We start from the raw sequence: 20175 nt of genomic DNA, 5'->3' as shown, positions 1-20175 counted from the left end.
GTAATTCATGGAAGGGCAGGAGGACGAAAGGTGAGACAGGATCTTGTCTTGATGCAGCACCACTAAAAGTTGATCCAGTTATATCTCTGTCCTGTTTGTGCTGTAACTATGGTTGTCGCATTGCTACATGCTTAGATAACTTTTGCTTGAAATGTTTGCACTGCACGGTGCAGTGTGTATGCCCCCCCCCCCAACCCCCCTCCCCATCTCCATACCCATGTATAGGGGGATGGTGAAACAATGAGGGCCTTCACTCCGATGGGGCATTCTACGTCTCCCTTATTTTAGCTGCATTCTCAGTGTGTTACTAATGCATAGGTCAACAATAAGGTTGCTAAGATACCGCGGAAACCTCTTAATGGAGATGGTGCCCCAGTGGACCTTCCCTTTATCCAAGTGGGGAGCTGTGGAATGTGCAGGGAATGGTCTGGGGGGGGGGGTCCCGGGAAATGCATCCACTAACCCACGCCAGAGAGATAGGTTTTAACCAGAGATTTGCAGTGCTCTCGATTCCCAGTCTGGTCCCTAAAATGCATAAACGTTCCAGCATTCATTCAGTTGTCGACAGTCGCTTTCTTGATCTCCCTCTACCACCCAAAGAATGGTCCCAACCCGAAACGTCGTCTTGTCAATTTCCCTCCACGGATGCTGCCTGACCCACTGAGTTCCTCCAGCACTTTGTTCTTTCGAAATGTGTAGGAAGGAGCTGCAGATGCTGGATTACGCTGAGGATGCTGCCTGTCCCGTTGAGTTAGTCCAGCAGTTTGTGTCTATCTGCAGTCTCTCGTATCTGCATTTGTATAGTGCCTTTCATGTATCCAGGCATGAGGCCATAGCTTTAGGGTGAGAGGGGAAAGATTTAATAGATTTAATGAGCAGGGCTAGTTCTTTACGTAGAGAGTGATGGGTGCCTGGAACACGTTGCCAGGGGTGGTGGTGGAGCCAGATGCGATAGTGGTGCTTAAAATAATTTGGATTGGCACATGAATATGAGGGGGTATGGACCACATGCAGGCAGAGGAGGTTTGTTTTAACTAACATGATGTTCGGCACAACATTGTGGGCTGAAGGGCCTGTTCCTATGCTGTACTGTTCCATAACTCCTAACATTCACCACCCTCTTGTATTAAGAGATATTATCTAATTTCCATTTAGTTTTAGTTCAGTTTAGCGATGCAGCGAGAAAACAGGCCCTTCGGCCCATTGAGTCTGCGCCGACCAGCGATCCCCAAACGCTTACCCTATCCTACACATACGAGGGACAATTTACAATTTTACCGAACCCAATTAGCCTACAAACCTATAAGTCTTTGGAGTGTGGGAGGAAACCGGTGCACCCAGAGAAAACCCACGCAGGTCATGGGGAGAACGTGCAAACTCCGTCCAGAGAGCACCCGTGGTCAGGATTGAACCCGGGTCTCTGACGCTGTAAAGGGCCTGTCCCACGATGCGCATTTACCCAAGAGCTCTCCCGAGTTTAAAGAAAAATCAAACTCGTGGTAAGTACGTAGAATGTATGTAGCGGGTAAGTCGGAATTCGTGGATGTCCCGTAGCAGCTTGTAATGCTAACGGCAGGTACTCGGGAAACGCTGAAACTCGTAAAGTTTTTTCAACAGTGTGAAAAATTTCCAAGAGTAAAAAAATACTCGTGATGAGGTACCACGAGTTTGATTTTTTTTTAAACTCGGAAGAGCTCTTGGGTGAACTCGCTTCGTGGGACAGGCCCTTAAGGCAGCAACTCTACCGCTGCACCACCATGCCATTCTAAATGACTTGCTGCTTTCTCTAAGAGGTTGCATCTTACAGTCAGTGGAATAAATCTGGTGCATTAAGTCACATGTGAATGTTGGCAGGTTAATATTGTACAGCACTTCACTGAGAACCTTTCCGAAATAGTACCATGGGATCTTTTAACTCTTGTTAAGAGGAAATGTAGGCGCTCAGTTAAACAGCAATACTTCTTCGGTGCCAATGAGAATTTTGTGGATAAGTTGACAGAGTGAGGTTTGTATTCCTGGAGGCAGCAGGTGCCAGAATGTCGTTGCAGTGACAATCGGGAGTGGGAATGCCGATAGATTTTTATATGTTCATACACCACACTCCTTACAAAAGGGTGATGATGTTAAATGCAATAGCTTAATTGTGTGATAATCAACAAAACTTGCATGGATCCATATAGGCTGTCTATTCCAGAGACAGAAAATGACTCATCTATTGGGATCCCCATGTTTCAGTAAAGGGCTAAACCTCATGGTGGTGGGGTAGTTTGTGCTACAGTCTCGTAGGTCCAAAATCAGACTTGATCCAACGCTCAGGTACTCTCTATGGAGAGTTTGCATATTCTTCCCATGAGCAAGATGGTTTCCACAGGATGCTTAGTTTACTCCCACATGCCAAAATCTGAAGAAGGGTTTCGGCCCGAAACGTTGCCTATCTCCTTCGCTCCATAGATGCTGCTGCACCCGCTGGGTTTCTCCAGCATTTTTGTCTACCTGTAGCTGGGACATGTTGGCTGCTGTGGACAAGTTGGGCCGAGGGACTTGTTTCCACACTGTATCACTATGACCCTATAGGTTCACAAGTTATCGGAGCAGAATTAGGCCATTTGGCTCATCAAGTCTACTCCATCATTCAATCATGGCTGATCTATCTTTCCTTCTCAACCCAATTTGCATGCCTTCTCCGCATAACCTGACACCTTTACTAATCAAGAATCTATCAATCTTCACCTTAAAAATATCCATTGACGACCTCCGCAGCCTTCTGTGGCAATTAATTGCACAGATTCACCACCCTCTGACTAGTAATTAGTTTCTATTGAGACAGTTGAGACTTCTTCAATCTGAAGAAAGATCCTGATCCAACACTTTAACCTATCTATGTTCTCCAGAGATGCTGCCGAATCCACTGGGTTACTCCAGCACTTTGTGTCTGGTGAATGTTTTGGCTCTTGTTTACCCTGGAAAGAGAATCAAAGAAGAATTGATAGGTGTGTAAGAGAATAGTTTTTTGGACTACAGAAAAAAAAGGTGGGGAATGGCCTTATTCATCTGGAATTGTTCAGCTGTGAGCTAGCATGTACCCGATTGGCTGAACGGCCTCATTCTGAATCATAACAAGACAAGTAATTATGGAATAGACCACAGATACAAAATGAGAAATAACCACAAGACAATATACAAGATAAACAAGACACCATTATGGCTTCATACACTTCAGAATCAATTATATTGTGTTTGATATTTAACCCAATTCCATTCATCTGGCTCAGTCTCTTATCCTTTAATATATTTGTTTAACATAATGCCAGGATATAATGGTTCTGATGTGCTTTGTACCGCATAGCACTAACTATTTATTTATTGCTTCTCCTGACATTAGTATCTGAAAAAAGTACTTCTGCAAATCAGGGAGGTCTTCACACAGCCAGGTCTTCACACAGCCAGATGTTGCAAACATCAGGAAGACAAATGGCAGAAGGTAAATGTGAATCATGTATTGACACAGAGAGAATAGAGACTCAGACAGCAATATTCGGGTTGGACTGACTGACACCTGCAAAGTAAATGGGATAAAGAGATTATATTTCTCCACAATTAAGTCACCTGGTCTGAGCTACCTATTGACATTTTACGATACGATAGAACTTTATTTATCCCAGGAGGGAAATTGGTTACTGTGACAGACTGTGAAGTGCAAGGACAATATGGAGACACAAGGAACTGCAGGTGCTGAAATCTTGAGCAAAACACCAAATGCTGGAGTTACTCAAAGTGAGTTACTCAGTACTTTGTGTTTTGGAAGTATCTTATGATGGTTTATTGGTAAATTGTACCCTTCTATGAGCCTCTGATATGGAACTATCCACAGCAAGCATCGCAAGACATGACACAAAAGAATCATTGAATTGAAAGGTGCTCTTCTTTTTGACGTTGCTCCCCAAAACCAAGTCAATGGAGGTTGTTCCGATAGCATTAATATAGCTCCAATATTCTGCCATGTTCACCCTTAGTAATGCATGGTTTAGTTTAGTTTAGAGATACAGGCCCTTCGGCCCACCGAGTCCGTGCCGACCAGCAATCCCCTTACACCAGCACTATCCCACACAATAGGGGCAATTTATAATTTTTACAACCAGAGCACCCGGAGAAACCCCACGCGGTCATGGGGAGAATGTGCACCCTTAGTCAGGATCGAACCTGCGCCTCTCGCACTGTAAGGCGGCAACTCTACGGCTGCACCACCATGGTCCATCACGTGAGAACATCATAGTCCAACTACAACTTTTACAAAACATAATGTGCTGTAGGAACTCAGTGGGCCAGGCAGCTTCTGTGAAGGATTTGTGTAGTCCAGTTATAGGCAACCTGACAGCTTCTTTGTTTTCCTTACCCTCCTGTGGATCTGGGCAGGATCAGCTTTTGAGCCCAGGTTGGGAATCTGGGTCCATGCTGGCGGACATATCCCAGGAAGTCATGATCACAATGAATGGCGGTGCTGGCTCGAAGGGCCGAATGGCCTCCTCCTGCACCTATTTTCTATGTTTCTAATATATTTAATTTAATATCAAGGATTAAGCTAGCTGCCGCTGTTTCTTAGGACCTTACTTGATACATCCCTTGAAAGGGAAACACCATTCTTGCCCCACCCTACTCTTATAACTCGTTTTCTTCTATAAACTTGGGTGGGGGTTGGGGGTGATAAAGTCAAGAAGGAGCACAAGTTTAAAAAAAAGTTGAAAGCTTATAATTAACGTAGGGAACAAGAACAGGAGATTCATTTCACTGGTGGATCGCAGCAAGAAACTGTTTCGAAAACTTTTCTGCAAACTCTTTGTCATATTGCCCGCTATTTCTTTCTCTCTGACGGTCTTTGGGTAAAGCTTTGCTCCCCAACCCCCACTCTTGGGTGACACGACCCCGGTGTATCAGACAAGGGGAGCTGTAGCGCCATGCCGCTGCGGTAACTTGATTTATCCGCTCCACCGTTGAAGGAATATCTCCGACGTCGGCATCGCAAACTCTTTAAAGCAAAGATCCTAGAGGAGCTTTAAAGTGGCACTTTCCCGCAGTATCAAACGAGTCCACTCCCACTTTCATCTGAGTCTGTTACATCGTTGCATGTTCCTTCCAACAAAGTTTCAATGGCAACAATGTAATATTGCAAAAGATAAGATACAAATTGCAGGCGTAACTCAGCGGGGCAGTCAGCTTCTCTGGAGAGAAGGAATGGGTGACGTTTCGGGTCGAGACCCTTCCCGAAACGTTGCCTATCCCTTCTCTCCAGAGATGCTGCCTGTCCCGCTGAGTTACTCCAGCATTTTGCGCCTATCTTCGGTTTAAACCAGCATCTGCAGTTCCTTCCTACACAATATAATATTGCAATATTGTTGCAATTGAAACTGGGTTGTAACATGCAACAATATAACAAAATCTATCCCCTATTTTCTAAAAGACCCTCTCACCACTTTTAAGTGATCCCCCTGTCCATTTTTTGTAAGGAATACTGATCCAATCTTAAAGTAACCTTTCCCCACACTTTATGGGACACACTTCCAACTTTGCCAAGGGGGTTTCCAGTCCACGTTTACAAAGACCTGCTCCCCACTTTTAAGGGACCACTCCCCCCCCCACTTTTTAAGATGCCACTTTTATAGAGACCATAGTCCTCGCTTACTTCCCACTTCTAAAGGACGCCCTGTCGGAATTCAAAGTGACCCCTTCCGCACTTTGTACCCCTCCCCCCCCCCTTCCCAATTTTAAGGCAGTCCTTTTGCCTCTTACAAAGTTTTCAAGAGAGAGTGTGAGTTGCATTTAGCTCTTATGGCTAAGGGAATCAAGGGATATGGGGGAAAAGCAGGAACGGGGTACTACTGATTTTGGACGATCATATTGAATGACGGTGATGGCTCGGAAGGCCGAATGGCCTACCCCTGTACCTATTTTCTATGTTTCTATGACCCTCACCACAGTTTTTATGGGTCCTCCTCCCATAATAAAAGTGACCCTCCCCCCACATTTAAAGGGGCCCCATCTCATTTTTTTTAAAGTGATATCTCAGAAGGCTCCCTCACCTCCTTTCTTAAGGGAACCATCGCCCCACATTTAGACAGGCACGTGGATATGCAGGGGGATGGAGGGATATGCGTCACATGCAGGCAGGGATTAGTTTATCTTGGCATCATGTTCGGCACAGACCTTGTGGGCCGAGGAGCCTGTTCCTGTGCTTTAGTTTAGTTTGAAGACACAAAGTGGAAACAGTACTTCGGCCCACTGAGTCCACACCAATCATCTGTTTACACTGGTTATCCCACTGTTGTATTGTGCTGTGTTTCAATAAATAACAATATGTGTGTGTGTATATTATTGTATGTGCATGTAAATATATATATATACACACACATATATATATGTGTGTGTGTGTATATATATATATAATATATATAAATATATATATACACATATACACACACACACACACACACATGCATATCTATATAGAGTTGATGTTGTAAATTCTTCTATTCATATTTATATCCATATCATACAAATATGTATATACAAATTTACATATACAATTAAAAAAACATATATACATCCATTTATAAACAGATATGCGTGAAATATTGAGAATTATGATAATTCTTTTAACTAAAGACTTCTGAGAAGAGTCTCGACATTGAGGCTTGTTTTAGCCTTTCTGAAGTTAACATATTTTAAATCCTTATTATATATTATATCCTTTATATATATATATATATACACACACACACACATATATATATGTGTGTGTGTGTTTATATCTATATATTGAACATGTCAACTTCAGGAAAGCAAAAATAAACCACAAACCACTTTCAGTAAAAGGTTTATCATAATGTTTAACTACAGGCAACAGACAAGGGAAGACTGAATGCTCTATGAATAACAATTTCTTCCCCTGATGCATCAAAATGTTCCAATATCAAGTATACTTCCCCTTGGCCCAAACTTCCTCACCATTTCTCAATCCTTCGTTGAGTCATTCTAGAGTTAACAAAAAAGCCTAACACTGAAGTTAACTACAGCAAACTTTTCAATGATTGTTAATGGTAACTTTCTGCCTCTAGGAAGTAGTTCAAGCAGATTGTGTTTCCCCTCTCCCTCTCCCAGTTGAAGCAAGAGGGAGTGCTAAAGGGGACGGAACACACTCGGGGGCTGTAGCCTGGGAGTTTCCGAGCAGCGGCGGCCCCGGGTGTGTACTGGACCCAGTCAATTGGGACACCTCCCGCCGGAGCACAACCCCCGTGCGGCGCGGAGGGATACAGTCCGCTGCGCTACTCCAGGCTGCCAGCGGTGATGAACTTTTCAAAAAGTTTGCTCTGAAGTTTGGAGACGCGGGATCGGGGGTTCGAACCGAGGGTTCTCCCGGCGCTTTGTCTTTTAAAACAAAAAGTGTATAAAATTCCATCCCCTCCTTTCCCCATGATCACAAAGAAATCCCGGGCTACACGTTTGGACGGATGTATAAGTTAAACGAGGAATCGGAGAAAATCTCGGAACTTTAAAACTGCGAGCAATGGGGGATTTAAAACTCTGGAATTTACTTTGGGGAGTCTGTTTGACGGCGCTTTGTGAAGGTACGGTTTGATTTAAGGAAAACTTTATTTGCAAGAAGTATCTGTACAATACAGGGGGAAAAAAATCAGGATTTGCGATGGGGTTTTCTGCATAGTATCAGGTGGCATGTTTATGTAAAATAATGTGTTGCTGAACGATCGTGGGAATGGTTTTAGTTGGTTGCAAATCACTGCATTTCACAGCTAACTGCGGGATGATCCACTGCGAGTCTTCACTCTCCAAGAACCCCTTTGTGTTTGAACTGAACGAAATTAATTTTGTGATCCCAGCTGCAAGATCTGGGAAACTTTATATTTCTGACTTGCAAACGGCTGTGTGGAAAACAGCAGATTTTTATCTCGTGTGGGTTTTTTTTTAAGGAGACGGATTTCAAAGTGTACAGAAAAGCCCCAGTGTTTGCTGAGCGTCGCTCACCAAACGCACCGGCTTTCAGCCATACAGTGGGTCATTTGTTGTGCAGTTTAATGGGGCCATTGAAAGACAAAAGCCCGCAGATTGACCGCAATATTGGCCCCAAAATCCCTTTGCATTTGCGGCGCCGGGTGTTTCACACACACTCTCTCACACACTCACACTCACACTCTCACACACACACACACACTCTCACACACACACACACACACACACACTCTCTCACACACACACACACACACACTTTAATGTAAACTTGCATCAAACGTTGAAAAAGTGGCGATGAATCCCATTCTGGAACCTCTCCTGTGTGTTGGAAAATTTGCAAATCATCCCATTCGCGGGATGATTTTTGTTGTTGAATTTGGCTTTGAACTCCAAAAGGTGCAGATTACAGCAGCTGCCCGTCAAATGATGATGCTAACACAACCGCAGCAACACAAGGCTAAATAAATAATCCATTCCCTCCTCCCCTGGAGAAATACTTGGTCCCACTTTTAAGTTGTTTTTTTCCCCACATGCCCTTCATCCAAGTTGGTCAAGGGAGTTCAGTGAATTCTGGCAGTGAATTCAGGCACAGACCTCCCTTCCAATAAGTCGAGTGTTCGCGATGGAAGGAGGTTATAGGGTCGGGGGTAGAGGAGGGAGGGAGGGTGGGTTGTGGAGATTTGGTTTACGGCCGGGTAATCCTTCACAACTCAGTCTCCTTGGGAACCCACGAGTTGAAGGCAGACAGAATGGAATGGTGAAGAGAGCGCCCAGGTCTATTGTAGGGGCTGGGAGAAGCCCGGTGATAATGTCACCAGGGTGTGGCCATGTCCACAGTCCTACTTGGCATGGAAGGTAGACACAAAATGCGAGAGTGACTTGCATTGTTGCTTAGCCTCGACAAGACGAGATCCTCGTTACTCACTCAATGATATTCAGGCCCACTGACTCGCTCCATTGTCTGAGGCACAGGCTGCCAATACAGCTCGTTCCTGCAAGATAGACACAAAACGCTGGAGCAACTCAGCAGGACAGGCAGCATCTTCCTTCTCTCCAGAGATGCTGCCTGACCCGCTGAGTTACTCCAGCATTTTGTGTCTACCTTCTGTGTAACCCAGCATTTACAGTTCCTTCCAACTCACTCCTGCAAGGATCACTTTTTTTTTGCTCAAAATTATTATCATTTTTCCCCCTCTATCCCTTGCCGCAAAGCAATATCTGCAGCGTAATAATTTAAGAAGGGGTGATTATAGTCTTTTATTTTCGTTGTAATCTGACTTCTGAACTTGGTGCCCAAGGTCCCTCCACCAACCCCCCCCCCCCCCTCCCCCCCCCAACTCCTTTTCCCCCCACTGCCCCTCTCTAAATTAACATGAAGCTTTGTGTCTGTGCACCCATTGACTGGCCCAGTATCTGTCAGCCCTCTGCAGCAGCCAGTTGCTGAATGCTGGAGGAGCTCTTGAGAAATGACATTTCGCCTTCTTCTCAACATCCGCTGGGAAGGAGACAAACAGAGACGGGGTGTACTTTCAATGGTCTTCTCCCCCCTCCCCGTCTCTGGGCCTCTGTCCCGGCCCACCGTCTCGCCTTCGTTCTAAACACAAGCCGTTGAGTTGGGAGCTACAGAAGCTCACCATTTTAATTCTCCTTCCCATTCTCATACCAGCATTTTTGTCCTGGGCCTCCATCAACAGAGTGAAGAACAGCACCTGGTAGATAGACACCAAATGCTGGGGTAACTCAGTGGATCAGGCAGCATCTCTGGAGAAAAGGATTTGGTGACGTTTTGGGAAGAGTCCTTACCTGCTGAGTTACTCCAGCATTTTGTGTCTATCTTCAATGGAAATCAGCATCTGCAGTTCCTTCCGACACAACAGCACCTTGTGTGTGACCATTGAATTTTCCAATTTTAAGTAACACACCCTTCCCCCTTCCCCTTCAAGGGCTAGGGGTACCATCTGATTCACCACTACCCCATTGTGGACATCGATCTGGCACGTTACAGTGCTGAGAACTATGCACTCTGTATCTTCCCCTTTGCTCTACCTATTCCACTTGAATTTGATTTGATTGTAATTATGTATAGTGTTACCTGATCTGATTGGAAAGCTTTTTTATTGTACCTTGGCACATGTAACAATAATGAGCATAAACCTAAAATCTCTCTTTTCTGTTCCACAACTCTCCTCCTTTCCTGTGCTCACCATTTCTCCCACTGTTCCATAGTCCACTAGTCCACCCCCCCCCCCCCCCCCCCCCCCAGCTTTTTTGTCCACTTCCATTGATATTCCTTCCTCTGGCTTTATGTTTCACTCTTCTCCTTATCTGACAATCTTTAGACACCTTTTTATCTCTAGCCTTTGTCACTTACTCTACAGATCCGCCAATCATCCCTTTTCACCTGTATCCACCTATTGCTTGTTAAGCTTTGTCCCATCCCCACCTCTTTTCCAGCTTTCTTTCCCCCTACTACAATCAGTCTGAAGAAGGATTCTGACCCAAAAAGAGTTGCCTCCACACAAGCTGCCGTCCCTTGTGCTTTACATAGATTCATAGAGTTCCCTGGCTGAAAGGACAGTGGAAGCAGATTCATTCACAGAGTCAGGAAAGAGAGATACAGCACCGGAACAGGCCCTTCAGCCCATCGACTCCACCACCAACAATCAACCATGCATTCACGCTAATCCTAAACTAATCTCATCAAATGTAATTCTCCCCACATTCTCGTCAACTCCCCCAGATCCTCCCATTCTACCACACACCAGGGATAATTTACAGGGGCTGATTAACTTGTATACTCGCACGTCTTTGGGATCAGAGTTAGTTAGCATGGGCTCAGATTTTGTTTGGCAACAGATCTTTAACTCAACTGGTGGAATCCATTGTCACAGAAGGCTGTGGAGGCCAAGTCAATGGATATTGGCAGAGATTGATAGATTCTTGATTAATACGGGTGTCTGGGGTTATGGGGAGGAGGCAGGAGAATGGGGTTGAGAGGGAAAGATCGATCAGCCATGATTGAATGGAGGAGTAGACTCGATGGGCTGAATGGCCTAATTCTGCTCCAAAAACGTATGAACTGAAAATACTTAACTACATTCGAGATGCTACATTAACATAAGTCGTTATCAAAAAGCAAACAGCTCTTGTCAAGTGCTCCTTCCTGCTTTGTGGTAATCTTGTGGTATTAGCGTCAACGGGGTGAATGAGTTCACTCTTCCTCTCCCTTTTGCTGTGTGGAACATGATGTGCCACATCTTCTGCTTAACGCTGTGTAATGGTTTGCTCTACACGGGTTATCAAGGGAACCGACAGCGATTGAGGATTCATTTGAACTGGTCTACAACATCAAGAGGCAGGGTCCAGAGAGCAAGCGGGATCTGTGGCTGGAGCTGTGGTCTGGACTGTAGTCTAGGCGTATAGCTGGTGGTCTGGAACACCGGGGGTCAGGGACGTCGGTTAGTTTGTAGATGGAATGATGGGGGGGGGGGGGGGGGGGGGGGGGGGGTCAGGAGCAGTTGCATATTTCCTACTCCCTTTAAATTCACTATATCATCTTTGTAACATGTTTAATCAAACAAAGCAAAATAATAACATGTTGGGGTCTCAATACCAAGTCACGTCCAAAAGTCCGGAAACTCTGCTAATCCTGCTCCACCAAAGGTGCCAGATTGTCGGAGTTGTACTGCCTTTTGCCAAGGACATCTTTCACAATTCGCTTGGAGTTTTAACTGTATGTAAACTGGAAGAAACACAATGCAGTCTGAAGACCTGAAACATCATTTGCATTGGTATCTGCATTTTTCTAAGACGTTGCCTGACCTGTTGAGTTACTCCAGCACTTTGTGTCTTCCAAACTTGAAGAAATCTGTGGTCAAATGCTCTGGGCTCACTCTCCCCCTCCCTTTGCATCCACTGAGAAACTCACTCTGCGGTTCATTAACAACACACATGGAATGATACAACTGTGAAGCAAAGACTTTGGGCAGGACAAATGGGAAGAAATATGAACTGAAAAGTACAATTTTGAAGAGACCAGATAGTGTGTGTGTGTGGACACACACATCTTTAAAGATGACTGGATAAGAGTCTGAAAGAGGGTTTTGACCTGAAACATCACATCCCCTTTCACCAGAGACGCTACCTGACCCGCTGAGTTACTCCAGCATTTTGTGTCTATCACTGGATAAGATAAACCAATTTAAAAAATATATATATTTAAAAACGAGGCAGATAATTCAGGTGTAATGCTGAAACTGTATAAATTGATCCTCGATATACACCAGTCTGAAGAATGGTCCCGACCCAAATGTCACTTGTCCATTCCTCCACAAACGTTGCATAACCTGCTGAGCGCTTTGTTTTTGTTCAAGGTTCCAGCAGCTACAGTTCCTTGTGTCTTCTTTATAAGTCTTTGTTTGGGTACCATGTGCCTGGTGTTCGGTTTTGGGCATTGCACTTTCAGAGCAATGGCTATTTTGCAGAAATTGGAAGAGAAATGTATCATTGGACTGGGACCAAGATTTGGGGATTTAATTAACGTGGAGAGGCTAGAGGCACAGAGGATGCCAATCCAAACTTGGGCACTTGGCAATGAAGATTGCAAGACTATTTAATAGTAAGATTAAACGAGAACTTACCAGTTTGAAGTTTGATCTTGATTTTATGAGGAGTTACGATGAGCGATTACGTGAAGAAGGGCCGTCCGTCTGCGTGCGCGTCAATCTTCAAAGCAGCGGTGTTAAATCACAGATAAAAAAGAAGACCTGAGAATAGTAAGATTGTGAAAAACTTGAACTTCCATATGACCTTGATAATATGAGGGTGGGAGCGGTGGGCACGTAATCGCTCATCGTAACTCCTCATAAAATCAAGATCAAACTTCAAACTGGTAAGTTCTCGTTTAACCTTACTATTTTACTTCGGAGTCACGTGAGTGACTACGTGAAGATTTCAAAGCTCTGTGATTTTACGCCGGTTACGAATCCAGGCGTCACACACTGAATGGATTGACCATGGATGCGTGTAATCATTAAAGGATTCAGATATTACGTAGTTAAGTAAAGAAACTGATGCTTTAAATGAAAGAAAAGTTTTTTTTAAAAGTTACCCCTCCCAACCTTGGGGGGGGGGGGAAACTAAGGGACAGAACTTAAACTGGTACGTGCAAACACCCCCAGTCCGGTTATAGGTTTGTTATAAAACCGGTGGACCGTTATTTCATTCGTCCATCCTGCAGCCGCTAGGATGTCGTCAAGGGGCACGTCCATAGCTCTTGCTGCCGACGTAGATGCAGCCCTGGTGGAGTGAGATTTAACCATATAAATGTTCACTCCTGCTACCGCCATTACCTCCTTTGACCATCTGGAGATGATTTGAGTTGATACCTTCTGGTGTGGTTTTTTATGGCTGATGAGGACCGATTGTTCTGAGCCTCTGAGGTTCTCCGTAACTCTCAGATAGTGGTGTTAGTACGTTACCACACACACAACCGTTGGTCCTCTGGATATGCCAAGAACTGGATCTCCATCCCTGGCATTCCTGGCCTGCTATGTTTATATCAGGTTCCTGATTAGGAATGTTATGTTGTTCATATTGGTGGTCATGTAGTCCAACTGTAACTTTTGCAGTGTCTGGACTCTTTGTCAGCATACCACCTTCAGGGTTAGTTATAGGCGGTCCCCACTGTCAAAGTAGGGTTAGTACCATGCTCACATCCCATGTGTCCATGTAGCTTGGCCTTGGAGGTATTAAGTTGTAAATTCCCTTCATGAATTTTGTTGTAAAGGGGTGCGTTCCTATCGACCCGTGCCCTTCTTCCAGCATCAGATAGGAGGAGAGTGCGCCTCTGGCACTATAGATTGCACTATAACTTTGTTTATAGTTATGGTACAGAGTTGATAGGAACTCCAAGACATCCGTTATCCGAACTGTGTTGTATTTGTTCGGACAGTCCTATGCCTTGACATGGCCTCCTCAAAATCTGCAGACCAACAAGTTAATACGTTCATGTAGTGGATGATTGCTCCCTGTAACTGGGTTCACTAGGAGGTCCCTGCTCTTGGGTACAGCCATAACTGGCTGGACTATAATTCCCAAATTTTTTGGGAACCAGGCTTGAGTAGGCCAATCTGGCACTACCAATATGCCTGTGGCTTAGTCTTGCTTGATTTTGGTCAAGCATCGGTTTGTGAGACAAATTGGCGGAAAGCATACATAAACATTCCTCCCCAATTGAGGGAGAAAGCATCCACTGCCTTAGCTCCTGGATCCAGCTCGCAGGACACATATCTGGGTAACTGATGGTTTGGTCTAGATGCAAACAGATCAATATCTGGTATGCCAAATCGTGTAGTTATTTCGTTAAATACTGCCCGATTCAACATCCATTCTGTGTTGTTATTAAACATTCGTGATCCAGCATCTGTCACCGTGTTATATCTACCTCGTAGATAGACCGCTGTAACCCAAATATTCCTCTCGATACACCAGTGCCAAATGAGGTTCGACAATCTGTCGCAAGATACAGATTTTACACCACCCTTGTGATTGATATATATGCCACCGCAGTGGTGTTATCAATCTGAATTTGAACAAGCACAGGTTGCATATCGCTACAGAAAACCTTGAGTCCATATTGAGCCCCCAACAATTCTGGGTAATTGATTCCAAGTGTTGGGGAATTACAGACTCCTGCTCATTCCATCTGCCCCCACAGCTCTAGACTGTGTTGGTGGCTCCCCATCCTTAGCCGCTAGCATTGGTCTGAACCACCGATGGCTTTCGAGCAAAATTTCCCTTGAGCTGTCTCTCGTTCGTTATCCACCATAGTTTATCAACAATGGCCTCTGCTGGCAATCCATAGTTTTGCCAATTTGGCCTGCATGTAATCTGAGTGTTCGTTCCTTTGCTCGCTGTAAATTCTGGTAATGCAAAGGCCCGTGACGTACTGCTGGAAATGCAGGTACTATTTGCCAATTACACTCGCTGTTTGCCTGATAGATGGCTAGTATTTGACTATCAGGTCATAGCAGGCTTACCCCTAGGCAAAGTCACCAACATATTTACTGTTTTTAATAGTAAATCCTAGGTAATCAATTACCCTTGTAGGTGTCAATTTTGATTTAACTGGATGGATGAGGTAACCAATTCTTTCAAACAGGGTTTTGGTTTGCTTTGACTGATGCTTCTGCCAATTCTTGGTGACTCCAAATTGAAAATGTCCTCCAAATATGCCATTACTATGTGGTTTTGAGACCTTTGTAGTCCCAGAATTGGTTTCCGTAGTTTAGTCAATAGTCTAGGAGCTGCTGTCAACCCATTTGGCAGAGCCATGCCATCCAGTTAAACTTCAAATATCTCCTGTTCTTAGTGAATAGACACCGAATAGTATGCATCTTTGAGGTTGATGCATGCCATGTGACCATTTTATAGGAAGCTCCTATAAAACAGTTGTTAGACCATAACAACATTTTACTGTTCTGAAAGTCTATACTGCACAAATGAGTTAAAACTGGATGAAGTGACATCCTCCATCTGTCACCCGTCCTGGAAGGCAATCCTGCCCATAATACTGGGCCTGCCTCGAAGACAACTCCGGTCCGGGTTCCAAGTCTGCTTGGAACCTATGTATGTTGTGCAGTAAAATAATCACATGTTGTTATCTGTTTTTTAAAACCAGATCTGAAATTCATGTTATTGTCATTTCGAACAAAAACACAAGAGTAAAATTACCAACATGTAACTGGTCCACAATCCCTTGTTTCGGTAAACCCAGACCCACCTACCTCCATGGCTACGGTGGTCTTGTGGTAAGCCCAAAGGCCCCTGATGCGGGTTCCTTTTCTCTCCTTGATTGGGAGTAGGACTGGTAGGGAGTGTGGATTCCATGTTTCTCCTGACCTCTGCTTGGGTCTTGGTCTGAAAACCTTATCATACTGAGCTTGCCTTGTAAGACAATTCTGGCCATAATTCTGAGTCTGCCTTGAAAGACGACTCTGATCATATTTCCGTGCCCAGCTTTCAAGCTACCACCGGCTTCAGTGAACTGCTTATCCCCTATGGAGGTGTGGGGTGTGTTGTCGCCTACTGATGAAGTTTGCTTGTCGTTGTACCTTGATTGGTCCGACAGCTTTTGCTTCCTTCTTCTGGTCTTACCTGAAGAGAGGATTCGGCGGCTAGTTTCTCCAATGTCACCCTGATAGCGCTGTTCCCTTGCCGGCATTTGTGCGAATATTCTGCCAACTGCTGGCTCTTGAGGCCATATGCATGTGCTTCAGTATGTTCATACTTTAAATTCGAGATCAGTTACCTACTGATCACTCACACTCCCCTCCACTGAGAGTGAGATTTGTAGGCAGCCCTGAAAACAGGTGCTGCCGCAGGCCCCTGAGGATACCTGCGCTGACATGGCCCCTCCAGCGGACCTAAATGAGATTCTTGCTTTGGGTCAGACTGAAACTGACCGTGGATGCTCCTCTCCTCAGAGCAGGAGACATTTGTGCAGCCCTGAAACAGGTGCCGCTGCCTGCGGGTTCTCCATAATACCCGGGCTGATAACTCCCTCCTTTGGAGTATATCATTGTGGAGCACCTCTCCATCAGGTGCTCCATGTGGGTTTTGAACGTTTAAACACGTTACCCATGAAGGAGGATATCCTCTCCATCCGGGATCCTCCTGGCCTACCCTCCAATTGGGTTTGCCTAGGTACTCCTGGCCCGTTTTGTTTTCCCCATGTGTGAGGCTGCTGGCACGGCCTGCTGTAGAGGCCCGTGCTGATACTGCTCCCTCCTTCGGAGCAGATCATTGTTGGAGCAACTTCTCCATAAGTTGCTCCATGTGGGAGAGTCGTCCTCAGACGCTCTCCGTTGAGGGAGGGTATCCCTCTTCCCCGGACTCATCTGAGTCAACGGGTGTCAGACTTGCGGGTGGTTTTTACGTCCCGCAGGACCACCATGGAGCTCCTGCACCAAGTCTTTCCTGCCGGTTCTGCCGGCGGTAATGTCGGGAACAAGACCGTCGCCCGCTACTGGGAATGCTGCGGTCTTCGGCAGCCGACTTCCCCGCGGACCGTCTCCTCGACATCTGGGCTCTGAAACTACAAAAAGCTTCAAGTCCGAGAGAACGCAGGTAAGTAGTTCAACTTTCCTTACCTGCCGATCCTGACGGCTGGGAGGACACAGTGCCTCTCCAGTCCGTCATGCGCGTTGCGTTCAGACGTAATGACGCGCACGCAGACGGACGGCCCTTCTTCACGTAGTCACTCACGTGACTCCGAAGTAAAATTAGCAGTAGTGATTGCAGAAGAATTTAACCTTGCTTTGTCCACAGCTATTAACCTTGGCCTGTCCAGCAAAAGAATAGGACTGACTTCCAGTACAAAAGGAAGCCAAAGATATCCATCCTCCATTCTAGTTAGTTGGTGTTACTTCCCTGTGTTGTCCAGTATTTTTCCATTACCCATCCCCTTGGCCCACCTCCCCTACCTTCCTACTTCTTCCTTGCCCCCATCCCAAATTGTAACTTAATGAAAGAAATGTCCAGGTGACCACCTGCCTGTTTTGTAACCGATAACTCGACATCTTGTACCAACTTGTTTAGTTTAGAGATACAGCATGGAAACGGGCCCTTTGGTCTACCGAGTCCGTGCCGACCAGCGATTAAACTCGTGGTACCTCATCACGAGTATTTTTTTTACTCTTGGAAATTTTTCACACTGTTGAAAAAAACTTCATGAGTTTCCGCATTTCCCGAGTACCTGCCGTTAGCATTACGGGACATCCACGAGCTCCAACGTAGCCGCTACGTACATTCTACGTACTTACCACAAGTTTGATTTTTTTTTAAACTCGGGAGAGCTCTTAGGTGAACTCGCATCGTGGGACAAGCCCTTAAGCTATTAATTTAAAAAAATTGTGGTATGGGAAATAGTATACAAGGTGTGGTGGTGTACATAGTATATAGCACCAAAGAGGTTTACCGCAATGTTTAAGAAAGAACTGCAGATGCTGGAACAATCGAAGGTAGACAAAAAATTCTGGAAAAACCCTTCTTCAGACTGGTTTACCAGAACGTTGAATGGATTAAATAGTATTAGTTACAAGACGAGATTTGACAAATTTGGATTTGTTTTCTCTTGATTGTCGGAGGCTGAGGGGAGATTTGTATATAACATTAAGAGCGGCACATTAGGGTGGGCGGTCGGAAGCTTTTTTTCCACAAGATGGAAGTGTCAAAGACTAGAGGGCATCGCTTTAAGGTAAGAGTGGCAACGTTTTAAGCAGGTGGGCAGGGCAGGACTTTTACACAGGGTGGTGGGTGCCTGGCAATTGCCACAGGTGGTGGTGGTGGGGGCAGATACAATAGTGGCATTTAAGAGGCTTTTAGATAGGCACAAGTTATGCAGGGAATGGAGGCGTATGGATCACTTGCAGGCAGAGGAGATTATTTTATCTTGGCATCATGTTTGGCACACACATCGTGGCCTGAAGGGCCTGTTTCTGAGCTTCCATCTACATAACCCAATCTAAAACACCAGAATGAAGCTGATCAAAATATTTTGATAATGTACAGCCAACAGTGTTTCAGTGAGATGTCAGGCAGATTCAACGCTGTCTTCAAGCATTCTTTTTCAGGATGTGGACATTACTGGCACGGTCCCCAAAACCTTTGTTACCCCATTGATGCTGCAAATCCATTGCCTTTCATATATGTACTGACTATGATTCGGAGCTGGTGCTGGTGGGATTGTAGTCTCTATACGTTTGACCTGGCATGGATGGCAGAAGCCATTCTCCAATTGAATAATAACGTAACATTTCACCAATAATGAGTTTCAACTGAACTAAAATTCCTAATTTACCACAGTTGTAGTTTGAGTTTGCCTTTTATGGATTACCTATTCAGTAACGTTACTGCAGTTTTTTGGGATGTTAATAGTTGCTTTTCTGGTAGGTGTGAAGGCCATGTGTACCAGCGAGTTTAATTATTATATCTATTTGTCTCCCTTTCCTATGACTCTCAGTCTGAAGAAGGGTCTCGACCCAAAACATCACCCATTCCTTCTATTCAGAGATGTTGCCTGTCCTGCTGAGTTACTCCAGCATTTTGTGTCTACCTTGAGTTTCATTATACCTTTGCTGGTGTGTACATTGTTCAGTTTAACATTGGCTTTGGTGATGTAGAAACATAGAAAAATAGGTGCAGGAGTAGGCCATTCGGCCCTTCGAGCTAGTACTGTTCAATATGATCACGGCTGATCATCCCCAATCAGTATCCCGTTCCTGTTTTCCCCCCATATCCCTCGATTCCTTTAGTCCTAAGAGTGAAATCTAACTCCCTCTTGAAAACATCCAGTGAATTGGCCTCCACTGCCTTCTGTGGCAGAGAATTCCACAGATTCACAACTCTCTGGGTGAAAAGGTTTTTCCTCATCTCAGTCCAAAATGGCCTACCCAATGTGTTTTTGTTTAGTTTATTGTTCATTGTCACCTGTACCATGGTACGGGGAAAAGCCTTTGTTGCATGCCTGCATTTACCTGTGGGACGGGCTAAACTACCAGAGGGAATGGATCCTGGAGGAGTGATCTGGCAGCCATAAACCTTCAGGGTTCATCTATTTGGTAACTTACTGGCCATATATTGTGGACACCAATGTCGGAGAGAGGAGACACTACATGGGATGCGATGGAGGAACTCTGTTAAAGTAAAGGCTAATCCAGAATCAGGATGTATTAGACAGGAGAGCAGTGGTAACCGGGGTAAATTCAGATTAGAATCCTTGTAAGTAAATGATAATTGGATTACAAGAACTGCAGATGCTGATCTACAAAAAAAGACACAAAGTGCTGGAGCAACTCAGAGTCATGCGGCATCTAGAGAACATGGATAGATGACGTTTCCAGTTGGGACCCTTCTTCAGACTGATTGTGGGAGAAGGATGGGTTGTGGGGGTGGGGGGGGGAGGGGAGGATAGCAAGTTGAGAAAGCTAGAAGAGAGGAGAGGCAGGACAAAGCCTTGCAGGTAATAGATTGTAAACGACAGCTTGATCAATGAGGTTTCTGAGGTGAAGGTGTAAGTTACCGCAAGATCTTGAGGTGATGTTGGAAATCTTGTTCACACAAGAGCTAGCATGACAGAAGTGGCAATTTCAGCTT

At 45.0% G+C, this 20175-nt stretch overlaps 1 protein-coding gene across 1 annotated transcript in view; it reads left to right on the top strand.

The window, feature by feature from the left end:
- Window positions 1–7270: 7270 nt before the first annotated feature.
- LOC116991852 (neurogenic locus notch homolog protein 2-like) overlaps window positions 7271–20175 on the top strand; it is a 140106-nt gene continuing 127201 nt past the window's right edge. The window contains exon 1 of the mRNA XM_033050828.1: window positions 7271–7619. Within this exon, the coding sequence (XP_032906719.1) occupies window positions 7559–7619 (61 nt within the window). The 5' untranslated portion in view covers window positions 7271–7558. The remainder of the gene's footprint in view (window positions 7620–20175) is intronic.

Source organism: Amblyraja radiata, chromosome 35 (assembly GCF_010909765.2).
Source record: "Amblyraja radiata isolate CabotCenter1 chromosome 35, sAmbRad1.1.pri, whole genome shotgun sequence".
In the NCBI taxonomy this organism is placed as follows: domain Eukaryota; kingdom Metazoa; phylum Chordata; class Chondrichthyes; order Rajiformes; family Rajidae; genus Amblyraja; species Amblyraja radiata.
Note: the sequence above shows the minus strand (reverse complement) of the source record. Positions and strands in the feature narration are given on the sequence as shown.